This window comes from Anomaloglossus baeobatrachus, chromosome 2 (genome assembly GCF_048569485.1).
Source record: "Anomaloglossus baeobatrachus isolate aAnoBae1 chromosome 2, aAnoBae1.hap1, whole genome shotgun sequence".
Lineage (NCBI taxonomy): Eukaryota > Metazoa > Chordata > Amphibia > Anura > Aromobatidae > Anomaloglossus > Anomaloglossus baeobatrachus.
The window spans coordinates 770,023,386-770,037,099 of NC_134354.1; the positions used below are offsets into that span (position 1 = coordinate 770,023,386).

At 41.9% G+C, this 13,714-nt stretch overlaps 1 protein-coding gene across 9 annotated transcripts in view; it reads right to left on the reverse strand.

The window, feature by feature from the left end:
• DLG2 (discs large MAGUK scaffold protein 2) overlaps positions 1-13,714 on the reverse strand; it is a 1,610,676-nt gene that overhangs the window by 509,822 nt on the left and 1,087,140 nt on the right. For all 9 annotated transcript variants that reach the window (XM_075337519.1, XM_075337521.1, XM_075337520.1 and 6 more), the window contains one exon: positions 4,050-4,174. In XM_075337519.1, coding sequence (XP_075193634.1) covers positions 4,050-4,174 — 125 coding nt within the window. The remainder of the gene's footprint in view (positions 1-4,049; positions 4,175-13,714) is intronic.

A 13,714-nucleotide genomic window follows, 5' to 3' on the forward strand; every position in this document is an offset into this window, starting at 1 on the left:
GTACTGGAAGTGAGAGTGGGTCTTCATGTCTCCTCATGTAATGAGGGTTGGTCTTTTTTGCTGCAACAGAAGTGGGGGTGGATCTTTATCTCTTTACATGATGTGAGGAGTTGTCTTTGTCCACACGGGAATTGGGAGTAGGTTTTCATGTCTCTACAAAAAGTAGGGTTGGGTATTTATCTCTCTACAGGAAATAGAAGGTCTTGATTCCTCTCCAGAAATTAGGCTGGGTCTGTGAAAATGTGTAACAAATTGGTAGGCTTGCTTTTCAGAGCAGAAAGCCATTGGACAACAGCAGAAGCAATGTATGCTGAGAAGTGAGGATTATTAAGTGTTATAAACATATAACACTCAAATGGGAAACGTAAAAGGAGGCCGCACCCAACTGGTCCAGATTAAAGACCCTAGCCGCACAACAGCATCTCTTTGAACCAGGCTTCCTAAATGGCCATCAAAGTATTTCTCAGGCCTTATGAGGGATCTGAGGGGAGGCCACAAAGTACTACCTATAAGGGGAGATGAAGGAGTGAAGTAACAATCAGAATTCCAGTGTGAGCTAGTGAAGCTTGTATAAAGTGAAAAGAAAGGAGGGCTGAAAGAAAAACACACAGATAATAGAAGACACTCAACTTAGGTTTTCTTCCAAGGAAAATCCCAAATATAAAGAGCTGGAGATTCCAGAAACAGATCCACATGGAATTAAAGCCAGCAAAAATATTCAGCGAAGGGAAAACATACACTGATGTGCAAAAGGGTAACAATGTTTTGAGCTTTTGACTTTCAGGCTCCATATCTCACCATCGCCTACAGCTTCTAGCGTGAGATGACCTTAATTTTATAGACAATCATCTTGGCTATCCCATACATAACTTTGACTTGCAAATATTTAGCATATGATTAGCTATTCAGATTCTTGTTTTCTATACCAGAATGGGGCCCAGGATGAAAACATATATACCAGGAAGGGACCCAGGATAAGGACATATATAACAGGATGGGGACATTTATACCAGGAAGGGGTCCAGGATAAGGACATATATACCAGAATGGGGACATGTATACCAGGATGAGGCCTATAAAGGGGACATATTTACCTGGATGAGGGCATATATGTCAGGATGGGGAGCATATTTACCAGGATGGGAGACATATATAGCAGTATGGAGGACAAATGTACCAGGTAGAGACCCAACATAAGGACATATATACCAGGATGGGGTCATTTATACCAGGAAGAGGTCCAGGATAAAGACATATATATCAGGATGGGGACATGTATACCAGGAAGATGCCTATAATAGTGATATATTTACCAGGATGGGGCATATATACCAGGATGTGGTACATATTTACCAGGATGGGGGCATATATTTATCAGGATGGTGGACATTTTTACCAGGAAGGAGCCCATGATGAGGTACACTAGAACACAGAAGGAACATTACTACATAATAGGGGGAGGGCAACTCATATGTCTTTATAGGATTTAGAACTCTACAAGGGCTCATATATCTGATGACTAATATGCAGGTGGGAAGGAGGGTTAAGGTCCAAATTTTGCACAAGGGCTGATCGAACTCTAGTTACATCACTTGGTTGAAGTCGTAATTTTTCACAAAACCATGGCTGGAAAGAACAGCATGTCCTGTGTACTTCATGGAAGCTGTAATAAATGGCAATCAATGGACAGAAAAGAGGCCATTGACTAATAGAGTCTCCAGGAAAGACAAAGGACAAACTCCTCCCCAGAGACCACGGAGTGATGGGAAAGTTGCACACAGAGTCTTACTGTGGGAATAAAGTGTTATTATCCTGCAGTTTAACAGAGCTGTTATTAACTTGTTAGCCCTAATTATAATAAGATTACTCCGCTCCTCTTGCTCCAATCTATACAGCAAAGCTGAAAACTGAGCTCTAGAAAACAGGGGTAATGGGTCTAATGTCTCCTTACTTAGTGGCGGACGTGTGAAGTGACGTATACTATTTATAGAGATAATTATATAATAAAAACCTTCTCAAAGAGGCCGCACAATAGACTCCTACTTAATTATTACAAAGTCTGTACAGACAATAAAGCAGGTGTTTACGTTATAGCAGTTGTAATCATTGGGAGTTAAACAGGTTATCCACAACAATACTAAATATCAGAAATTGACCCATATGTGTCTTCCAGCAGGGGGCGTCATATGACAACTCCGTCGTCAGTAGCCACTGATTTACTGCAGCACTGATGCGCTGTCTATATCATATGATGCAATGCCCTAGCGCTCCTGGCTCAGATGGAACATCAAGGCTGCAGACAATCAGCGGTCACATGATATCGCAACTAGGAGGAAATTAGGTGACTACCGGGGAATATGTTCAACAGTGTAGTGGCATAATGGGGTACAGCCCATCATCTTGTCACACGGAGTTTTGCAAAACCTTCACCATCTGTCATGGTATTATTGGACTCTGTTCAGATTGCAGATTCTGACACTCTGAAAGATGCTTTCCGTGGTGTCTGGGGTCAACACAGGAAGACTCAGGCATTGACCTGCTGTGTGCTGATTCATAGGCAGACTAGCAAGAGTTAATCTCTGTTAGTCTGCTTCCTCTTTTTAATCACATGTTGGGGGGAGTGCCATCACATCTGCTCCCCTTCTATTTATACTGGTGGAATCCTTCCACCCATGCCAGCTATAGTTTATTCTATGTTGGTTTGTGAGATGTGGTGTCCCAGAGTCTGTAGTGAAAGTTGTGCTCATTGCTTGGTGTGGTTATGGAGTTTCCTTTCTGATCTTGGTTTCCTCCTGAATCTTTCATTGTCTTTACGTGTGTGTGTGTGTGTGTGTGTGCTCTCTGTGACAGAGTTTTGGTTTTCCTTGTCTGTCTTTTTCTTTGGTATCAACACACTCCTGTCCCATCCCTCCCTTGGGGGAGGGGGAATCAGATCAGGGCTGGTCAGGAGCAGAGCTAGGAAGGAGACTCAGACCTCTCCATCATCAGGAGTATCCCTTAGATTAGGGATAGCATAGGGTCCCCTACCTAAAGGACAGCTTAGGAGCACCAGTTCACCACTATGCCAAAGTCATCATGACACTTCTAGAGATAAGAGAGTGGTAAGGGAGCTATTTACAGAAACCCATATGTGTGTAATATGTGTGTTGTTAATATTCTGCCTTATCTAACCCTCTAGCTGCACAATATAAAAGTCATTAACTTGCCACCCTACAATTATGATGAGATGACTCTGCTCATTTGCCCCAGTCTATACAGCAAAGCCGACAAGTGATCTGCAGAAAACAAGAAATGTCTAATACGCATGTTCTGCTCTAGGAGCTGCACAATATAAAAGTCATTAACTTGCCACCCTACAATTATGATGAAATGACTCTGCTCATTTGCCTCAGTCTATACAGCAAAGCCGACAAGTGATCTGCAGAAAGCAACAAGTGTCTAATACGCATTTAGGGACCAGTATGAGAACTGGAGTATGTTTTTTTCTCCTGAACCTCTTATTACCTTTACCTTTGTGTGTGTGCTGTGTGACAGTTTTGTTTTTTCCCCTGTCTGTCTTTTTCTGTGGGTTTCATCACACTCCTGTCCCATCCCTCCCTGGGGAGAAGGGGGAAATTAGATCAGGACTGGTCAGGAATAGGGCCAGGAAGGAGACTCAGGCCTCTCCACCATTAGGCGTATCCCTGAGGTTAGGTATAGTATAGGGCCCCCTTGTTGGAGGGATAGGTCACTGAAAGTATATATATCTATATCTAATTTTACAGTGTTTTGTACGATGATTTGATACCCCTTACTTTAGGGACAGCTTAGGATCCCCAGTCCCACTCTATCCCATAATCATCATGACATCTATAATATAAACACTTCCCGACACGGTATTCTCAAGTTCTGTGTTTTTAAAAGCAGGTCAGCTCACACCACAAATCGTTAAATATATGAAGCCAAGAGAACAGTTTAGGAAGGACACACTTGTATATCTGTATACATATACGCAATCTCCAGATTGGACTGGTATCAAAGTTTAGAGCACACTATACAAAAACTCTTACCTGAGTCTTCCGTCTTCTGCTGCTGCTCCTCCTGGTATAATCTTTGTTATAAATATTCCTGGGTCATCCCCTACATGAGGGTTATCTATTCCACCAGCGATACTAAAGCCAAGACCTGAATTTCCCTGTAAATAAAAATAATCAATAAATCAATCACAATAAAGGTACTGTGCTGTTCCAGCTAATACAATGGTTATCTCCTCACTAGATATTACATTAACAGTTTAGCTTTGATGTACATTGTTTAGTGTGCTGTTGCTGTCACCATAAAAATAATTTTTCCTGTTACTCCTTCTATTCGTTCAGCCCATATCCTATTTGCTTTGGTACCATCTTTTTCTGCCGAGACACGCATTTCAGACCCAGAGAGAAGATTCTTATTTGACCTCTATCACATTATTTTTCAATATAAAAACAATAAATTACCTAAATGCTCAATCATTGCATCTTACATATTGGATTGTCTATATGCGACTGTTCTGGCTAGAAAAGACATGATAGGGAGGTCACTATCTTCACATTTTTCAGACACCTCTCCCAAATATATTGGTGGCAGAATAGGCACAAAAACAATACAAAAGTGTATTACATATGAATTACTCTGAAATAGGTTAATTATCACATAAAGAACCTTAACTAAAAGTGTACATGTCCTCGTGAATATTTAGTTAGGCACGGTATTTCCCACGTCAGAGAAACAGTTTGTGCTCCAGAGCTGCTATTCCTTTTGTAAAGTAGACAGCAGTATACATAGGAAAAAAGCAGCGATATTATACAAATCATAATTTTCTCATCTCCTTTATGGTGCCTGATTGTTACTCATCTGTCCAGGCTCCAGGGCAGAGCCCCGATACCTTCTTCTATAACTACCACTATTTTCTGAGTCTTGCAAGTTGCCCGGTGAACTCCAGTGACATCATCACCCAAGTCCTTTTTAAGGTTAACTCAGACACCCATGTATGCCTGAGTATTGAGTAAGCTTTATGTCTAGCTACTCTGTGCATTAAAGATTTCCTCACCAAACAGGTTTTTTTTTGCAAACTCCTGTTTGTTTCTGAATTCTGCATTTACTTCCTGTCTCAGACCTTCAGCTCAACCCTTCATCTGCTGTAAGGATAACAAACTCTTCTCTGGAGCTGTTCACACTACACATGCTGCTACAACAGATTGTATCCTCTCTAAAAACAAGTTGCTAATTTATCACTGCTGACAGTGGCTATCCAGTTGTTTTCTGTGGTTCACGCTGAGTTTTGAAAGTAGGCTGGTGAACTCCAGTGACATCATCACCCAAGTTCTTTTTAATGCTGACTCAGACACCCATGTATGTCTGAGTATTGAGTAAGCTTTATATTTAGTTACTTTGTGCATTAAAGTTTTCCTCACCAATCAGTTTTTTTGGCAAACTCTTGTTTATTTCTTCAATCTGCATTTAGTTTCTGTCTCAGACCTGCAGCTCAACCCTTCATCTACTGTAAGGATAACAAACTCTTCTATGGAGCTGTTCACACTACAAACGCTGCTGCAACAGATTCTATCTTCTCTACAAATATGTTAACCATTTTATCACTTCGACAATGTCTATACAATTGTTTTCTGTGGTTCACGCTGAGTTTTGGAAGTTGGCAGGTGAACTCCTGTGACATCATCACCCAAGACCTTTTTAAGGTTGATTCAGACACCCACGTATTTATGTCTAGATACTGTGTGGATTAGATTTTTCCTCACCTCTTGGCAAACTCCTGTTTGTTTCTTCAATCTGCATTTACTTCCTGTCTCAGACCTTCAACTCAACACTGAATAGGATAACTGAAGTGAGCACTAATATATATGTTATGAGTGCAAGCCAAAAAAATACATACTATATAAGGATAAGGCTGCACATCAAACTTAGATAATAGTATAATGCCTCAAGCATATGGAAAAATATTGGAAAATACAATGAAAAATGCTACTTGCTAACTTGAACATGTGAATAATGAATTGCATACCTGCCATGAATATTAGGAAAAAGGAGATATTTAGCAATCGCATTGATCAATGTAACTGAGCCCCAAAACCTCGTCAAGGTATATCTCTATATTGGGGTCCCTAGCTCTGTGACCCTGTGTGTCATCTCATTGCAATTAAAAATTGCTAAATATCTCATTTTTCCTAATATTCATGGCAGGTATGACACACAGTTAGGGTCACAGAGCTAGGGAGTCTATACCTGTTCTAATTCTTTTCTCATCTCTTTTAGGCACAATAAACGTCATCACGGAATCACACCATCATGCTATCATTATCCACGGATTCGCCTATTTCACATATCCGCTGTGTGTGTGCATGCGAGGATTATGGCCCCGTGCCCGCGCCCGCGTCTGCCATGTACGGAGCCACTCCTCCCACATCCCAGCGACGGGTGTGGGGCGCGCGCGCGCGCATGCGGGATTCCCCTCACAGGGCTTCCCCGCGTGTGCGCGCACTTGCGCTCCACGGGTGGCAATGCGGTTCACTCACTCGGGCCGTCTGTGGTCCGCCGGCGCGCATGCGCATGCGCGCGGCTGCGTTCCACGGGCGGCGCTGCGTTCCACCAGCAGGACTTCCTGCTCACGTGCTCTGGCTTTAAATGGCGGCTGCCATACACGCACCAGCACCTTTGAACTCCACTGGCTCCCACCCCACACACGGCCTTTCATCCCCACGGGAATCACCACTGCATTCTGCACATTCAGGTAACGAATAGGGGCTTTGACCCAGCTATGTCAAATTATATATACAAACAGCAGTTGATTTTGATAATCTTATAGATCCCTACAGGGGGGCTGTAGACACAGGGCCTTCATACTCTATGGAAACTTTGGCAATGGAATAAGGTTGGTGGCATATCCCCCAATATGTTGAAATGATCACTGTCAGAACATAGCTTGCAGATATATTGATGCACTTTTTCTGTATATCATAGTTTCAAGGACTTGGAGTCTTATTCTTATATTACTTAACATTGATCTTGACACGTATTGTAGTGTGTGACAAAGGTGATGCATTTCCCCTCCCCCCCCCTATGGACGTCTCAGGCTGATACGTTCTGTTTTCTTTATGTTTCATGCAACCTAGTGGCTTTCATACTAAAGCAATCTAATGAACATTAAGTCCATGAGAGACTCGTTCCATAGACAATAGTAAAGGTAATTCCATACAGTTAGGTCCAGAAATATTTGGACAGTGACACAAGTTTTGTTATTTTAGCTGTTTACAAAAACATGTTCAGAAATACAATTCTATATATAATATGGGCTGAAAGTGCACACTCCCAGCTGCAATATGAGAGTTTTCACATCCAAATCGGAGAAAGGGTTTAGGAATCATAGCTCTGTAATGCATAGCCTCTTTTTCAAGGGACCAAAAGTAATTGGACAAGGGACTCTAAGGGCTGCAATTAACTCTGAAGGCGTCTCCCTCGTTAACCTGTAATCAATGAAGTAGTTAAAAGGTCTGGGGTTGATTACAGGTGTGTGGTTTTGCATTTGGAAGCTGTTGCTGTGACCAGACAACATGCGGTCTAAGGAACTCTCAATTGAGGTGAAGCAGAACATCCTGAGGCTGAAAAAAAAGAAACAATCCATCAGAGAGATAGCAGACATGCTTGGAGTAGCAAAATCAACAGTCGGGTACATTCTGAGAAAAAAGGAATTGACTGGTGAGCTTGGGAACTCAAAAAGGCCTGGGCGTCCACGGATGACAACAGTGGTGGATGATCGCCGCATACTGTCTTTGGTGAAGAAGAACCCGTTCACAACATCAACTGAAGTCCAGAACACTCTCAGTGAAGTAGGTGCATCTGTCTCTAAGTCAACAGTAAAGAGAAGACTCCATGAAAGTAAATACAAAGGGTTCACATCTAGATGCAAACCATTCATCAATTCCAAAAATAGACAGGCCAGAGTTAAATTTGCTGAAAAACACCTCATGAAGCCAGCTCAGTTCTGGAAAAGTATTCTATGGACAGATGAGACCAAGATCAACCTGTACCAGAATGATCGGAAGAAAAAAGTTTGGAGAAGAAAGGGAACGGCACATGATCCAAGGCACACCACATCCTCTGTAAAACATGGTGGAGGCAACGTGATGGCATGGGCATGCATGGCTTTCAATGGCACTGGGTCACTTGTGTTTATTGATGACATAACAGCAGACAAGAGTAGCCGGATGAATTCTGAAGTGTACCGGGATATACTTTCAGCCCAGATTCAGCCAAATGCCGCAAAGTTGATCGGACGGCGCTTCATAGTACAGATGGACAATGACCCCAAGCATACAGCCAAAGCTACCCAGGAGTTCATGAGTGCAAAAAAGTGGAACATTCTGCAATGGCCAAGTCAATCACCAGATCTTAACCCAATTGAGCATGCATTTCACTTGCTCAAATCCAGACTTAAGACGGAAAAACCCACAAACAAGCAAGACCTGAAGGCTGCGGCTGTAAAGGCCTGGCAAAGCATTAAGAAGGAGGAAACCCAGCGTTTGGTGATGTCCATGGGTTCCAGACTTAAGGCAGTGATTGCCTCCAAAGGATTCGCAACAAAATATTGAAAATAAAAATATTTTGTTTGGGTTTGGTTTATTTGTCCAATTACTTTTGACCTCCTAAAATGTGGAGTGTTTGTAAAGAAATGTGACAATTCCTACAATTTCTATCAGGTATTTTTGTTCAAACCTTCAAATTAAACGTTACAATCTGCACTTGAATTCTGTTGTAGAGGTTTCATTTCAAATCCAATGTGGTGGCATGCAGAGCCCAACTCGCCAAAATTGTGTCACTGTCCAAATATTTCTGGACCTAACTGTACATATACCTATATCCCCCTCTCTTTATATGTCACTCCATATGGAGTCACAAGAACTAGATATCTCTGTGGGAGGGCCCGCCCGCCTTCCCCCCCCCCCCCGTGGATATTTCAATATTTCAGTTTAACAGCTACTGCTCTTCTTGTATTTTATGCCATTCAGTGGGCTTTACGCTACAGCATTCAAATGAACGTTGTGTCCACAAGAGATGTATCATATAGACAATAGCAAAGGTAATTTCATTAGAAACCTTTTAACTTATATCCCTTATATCCCCTGTTTCACATTTTATACCTATCGGTCCCCTGCCGTCACATGCATATGTATTATATGTATTTTTCTCAGACGACTTTGTTCGTTACCTTAGGTTGATTACTAGGGTCCATTTGCCAACACATGTGAACTTGTTTTCACCATTCTAGCATCATATACGTTTCCTGTGGTATGTATTCTTTTGCACTATAAAAACTTTGTACTTGGGTCTAATAAGGACTAATAGCTCTCAACCTCTGGACTATTGATTGTTCACACCATAGCGTGTACTTAGGTTTAGTTTATATGATTTCTTTTATTTCTATTGTTCTTTGGAAACGAACATCTGCCAATTTTTGTCCCATGCACTATGAAAAGTGAATTTACATGTATGTGAAAATAACATTGTGTACTTATTGTGATATTTTGTTTTTCCAGTGATCATTTATTTGATAAAGGCCTAATTGTATGGCCGAAACGTCATAACATACCTTTACATGAATAAAATTGGAATCAAAAGCATCAACATTCTCTATTCTTTCATGTTCTTTGAGTGCCCGAGTTGACTTTTTATATACCTACCAGCGATCAGGCCCCTGCTGTGAGATCGCTAGTCGTTGCCGAATGCTCCGGATCACTGTGTTTGACACTGTGTGACAGGGTCACAGTGACTGCTGAGATCGTTATACAGGTCGCAACTGCGACCTGTATTGTTCTGCATCATTGGTAAGGTGTGACTGTGTGACATCTCACCCGCGACCTCCCAGCGACTTACCAGCAATCCCTATCAGGTCGCATCGTTTTCGGGATCGCTGGTAAGTCGTTGTGTGTGACTGGGCCTTAAGCTTTGCAAGTTGGCTGGTGAACTACTGTGACATCATCACCCAAGATCTTTTTAAGGTTGATTCAGACACACATGTATGTCTGAGTATTGAGTAAGCTTTATGTCTAGCTACTTTGTACATTAGAGTTTTCCTCACCCAAACAGTTCTTTTGGGAAACTCCTGTTTGTTTCTTCAATCTGCATTTACTTCCTGTTTTAGACCTTCAACTCAACCCTTCATCTGCTGTAAGGATAACAAACTCTTCTCTGGAGCTCTTCACACTACAAACGCAGTTGCAACAGATTGTATATTCTCTACAAACAAGATTGCCATTTTATCACTGCTGACAGTGGCTATCCAGTTGTTTTCTGTGGTTCACGCTGGTGAACTACTATGACATCATTACCCAAGACCTTTTTAAGGTTGACTCAGACACCCATGTATGTCTGAGTATTGAGTAATTTTTATGTCTAAATACTGTGTGCATTAGATTTTTCCACACCTCTTGGCAAACTCCTCTTTGTTTCTTCAAACTGCATTTACTTCCTGTCTCAGACCTGCAGCTCAACCCTTCATCTGCTGCAAGGATAACAAACTCTTCACTGGAGCTGTTCACACTACAAACGCTGCTGCAACAGAAACAGATTGTATCTTCTCTACAAACATGTTTGCCATTTTATCACTGCTGACAGAGGCTATCCAGTTGTTTAATGATTAACCTATTGTCTGCTGTAAGCATAATAAACTCTCCAATTGAACTGTTCACAATACAAACACTGCTGCAAGTCCTTGAATAACTGTACATCTTCAGTTCCTGTGTTTTCGGTGCCTCCTGCTACACTTGTCTGCCTGCCATCCATTACACCTTTGCTGTTCTGGGCTGTATCGTGCACGTTCTGAAGATTGTAATGCAGTGGAATGAAGTTGCAGGAATAGATATCTGATATAAAGCCTTTTTAGCTGGGCAGAATTAGTAGAACAGGACATTTCCTTCATCTCATAAATAAGACATGGAGAACAGCAGCAACTGATAGAATTTGCAAAAGATAATGCAGGTCTCACACACAAAGCACCGCTCAGCGTCGCCCCATTAAAATGTTAATAAGCCAAGTTCCTGAGATTCCGGTTCATGGTATTTCCAATTCTAAATGAAAACACAGAGATACGAATCTTCCCAAATATCATCCAATTCATTGCACATTAGCCTCGCAGTCGTCTCAGCCTTGTTGTGTAAAGTATTGATTCTGCATGACTTCTCCTCGGAGCTGCGTGGGCTGCAGACAGCTGATACACTCTCATGGTGGGTACAGAAGTCATCCTCAGAGATACGGCAAATTCACATATATACAGATTTCTGACACTAAATGGATGGGTGCATCTTGTGTGGATGGGAAAGACTGTGGGTTCAAAATTTGGTGTAAATAGCTGTTCCTCCTGTATTGTCCCTAATACAAATTTCAAGCAATACTTCTCCAGAAAATGGTCGTAAACTGCTTGATAAATTGTCCCCAATATCTTTAAGACTTGGGTTGGACACACAATTTTGTTCAACTTACTAATATAAAAGTATTACAACTCTACCTCCTTTCTCCTGTTCTCAAATCAGTCTCCTCCAATTGAAACACACTGCAAAGGGGAAGGTTGATTTCCAGTTGGGAAGGGGGAAAAGGTGAAACCTAACCAAACCGTTGTCTGGCCCCTGGCTTCCATGACCATCCCAAGATAGGTTCCGCACCTATGCGCCGAGTGGAAACCCTGAGTTTACTGAAGGGCGAAAAGGTTACACCTGACCAAACTTTCCTCTGGCCCCTGGCTTCCATGACCCTCCAAGATAGGTTATGCACCTAAGCGCTGAGCGGAAACCCTGAGTCTACTGAAGGGGGAAAAGGTTACACCTGACCAAACCTTCTTCTGGCCCCTGGCTTCCATGACCATCCAAGATAGGTTCCGCACCTATGCGCCGACCGGAAACCCTGAGTCTACTGAAGGGGGAAAAGGTGACACCTGACCAAACCTTCCTCTGGCCCTTGGCTTCCATGACCATCTAAGATATGCACCTATGCCCTGAGCGGAAACCCTGAGTCTACTGAAGAGGGAAAAGGTGACACCTGAACAAACCTTTCTCTGGCCCCTGGTTTCCATGACCATCTAAGATAGGTTCCGCACCTATGCGCCGAGCAGGATACCTGGCCTTGGCTGTCCCTGAACTGGGCCCTAGGTGGGGAACGGATGGGATAAGCGCTTAGTCAACCCCACTAGTGTCTAACTCCTTCACCTCGGGGCAATTTTCTGTTTGTCATCTTCGTATTGTTTCCCCCCCTTTTTCCGAGAGGCATAACTTTTTCATTCTTTCTTTCAATATAGCCATCTGGGGGCTTATCTTTTGCGGCACGAGTTGTACTGTACTTCTTAATGACACCATTCTTTTGACCATATACTGTACTGAAAAATGGGAAAAAAATCCAAATGTGGAGAAATAGTGAAAAAAGTGAAATTCCAAAATGGTGTTCTGATGTGTCAGTATGATTCCCCAAGTCGGTACAAGTTCGTAAACACCAAACATTTATACAGTTCTATATAGTTTTACTTTTATCTAACTGGTGAAAAAAATTTGAGAAGTTTGTCCAAAAAAAGAATTGCACTTTTGTCGCCAATTTCCAAGACCAGTAGCGTTCTCATTTTTCAGTGATGGCTTATTTTTTGCATCTTGAGTGGATGTTTTCAATTATACCATGTTTTGATCGTCTGTAATTGCTTTTTAATGCAATATTGAGGCGACCAAAAAACGAAATTTTGGAGTTTGGAAGTTTTTTCTTGCCACGATCAGATTAATTGATTTTATATTTTTATAGATTGGGCATTTCTGAAAGTGGTGATACCAAATATGTGTACAGTATTTTATTTTTAATTGTTTTATTTTCAATGGGGCAAAAAGGGGGGTGACTTGAACTTTTAGTTCTTTTGTGTTTTTTTTCATATTTTTTAAAACTTTTTTTACATTTTTTTATTGATTTTACTAGTCCCACTAGAGGAGATAATGACTGCACAGTCCGATCACTTCTCCTACTCAGAGCGATGTTTCAGTACCACTCTGATCAGGAGAAATGCTGTGATGGCTGTCACTCTGTTGGCTCTCACAGAAAATAAACCATGGCAATGTCATCAGATGACCCTGTGCTACCATAACAACACATTGACACCCTGTGACTGTGTTACTGGGCAGCCGATAGCGGTGGGAAACTGCGCGAGCCGCGTCACGGCCCTTAAATCGCAATCTAAAGGGATAGACGATGAGGGTGGATCTCCGATCCACACATGTCTGCTGATCAGATCAGGATTCTTCTAAGGATTCTTCACCACAGCAACCTAAAATCACGATATCGTTCAAATTGGTCAAGAAGAAAAAGTTGAGGCATAATGAAATTAACAGGATGGATAGACGTGTTAGTGATCAGCAAACGTTGAAAAATTGGAAGCAAAATTTTCATAACATCTCAATTTATTTATCAGTATGGAGTAAGAGTATCACAGCAGTGTTGTGTTGATAAAAGGCTCCTTTGATACTTTAGAGTAATGGCTTCACCAATGGTTCTACCACCAAATCAATATAATGCCGAGCTGTTAGTGTACCTGGAATGAAGACAAGAGCCAGCTACTGTACTTTATGCCACCTCACACCATTATCTGGTAGAAGGACCGGTTGTAACACTCACTGCTGGCAAAGGTGGCGAGTGGGAGTGAATCCACTGGACCACAGGGGAA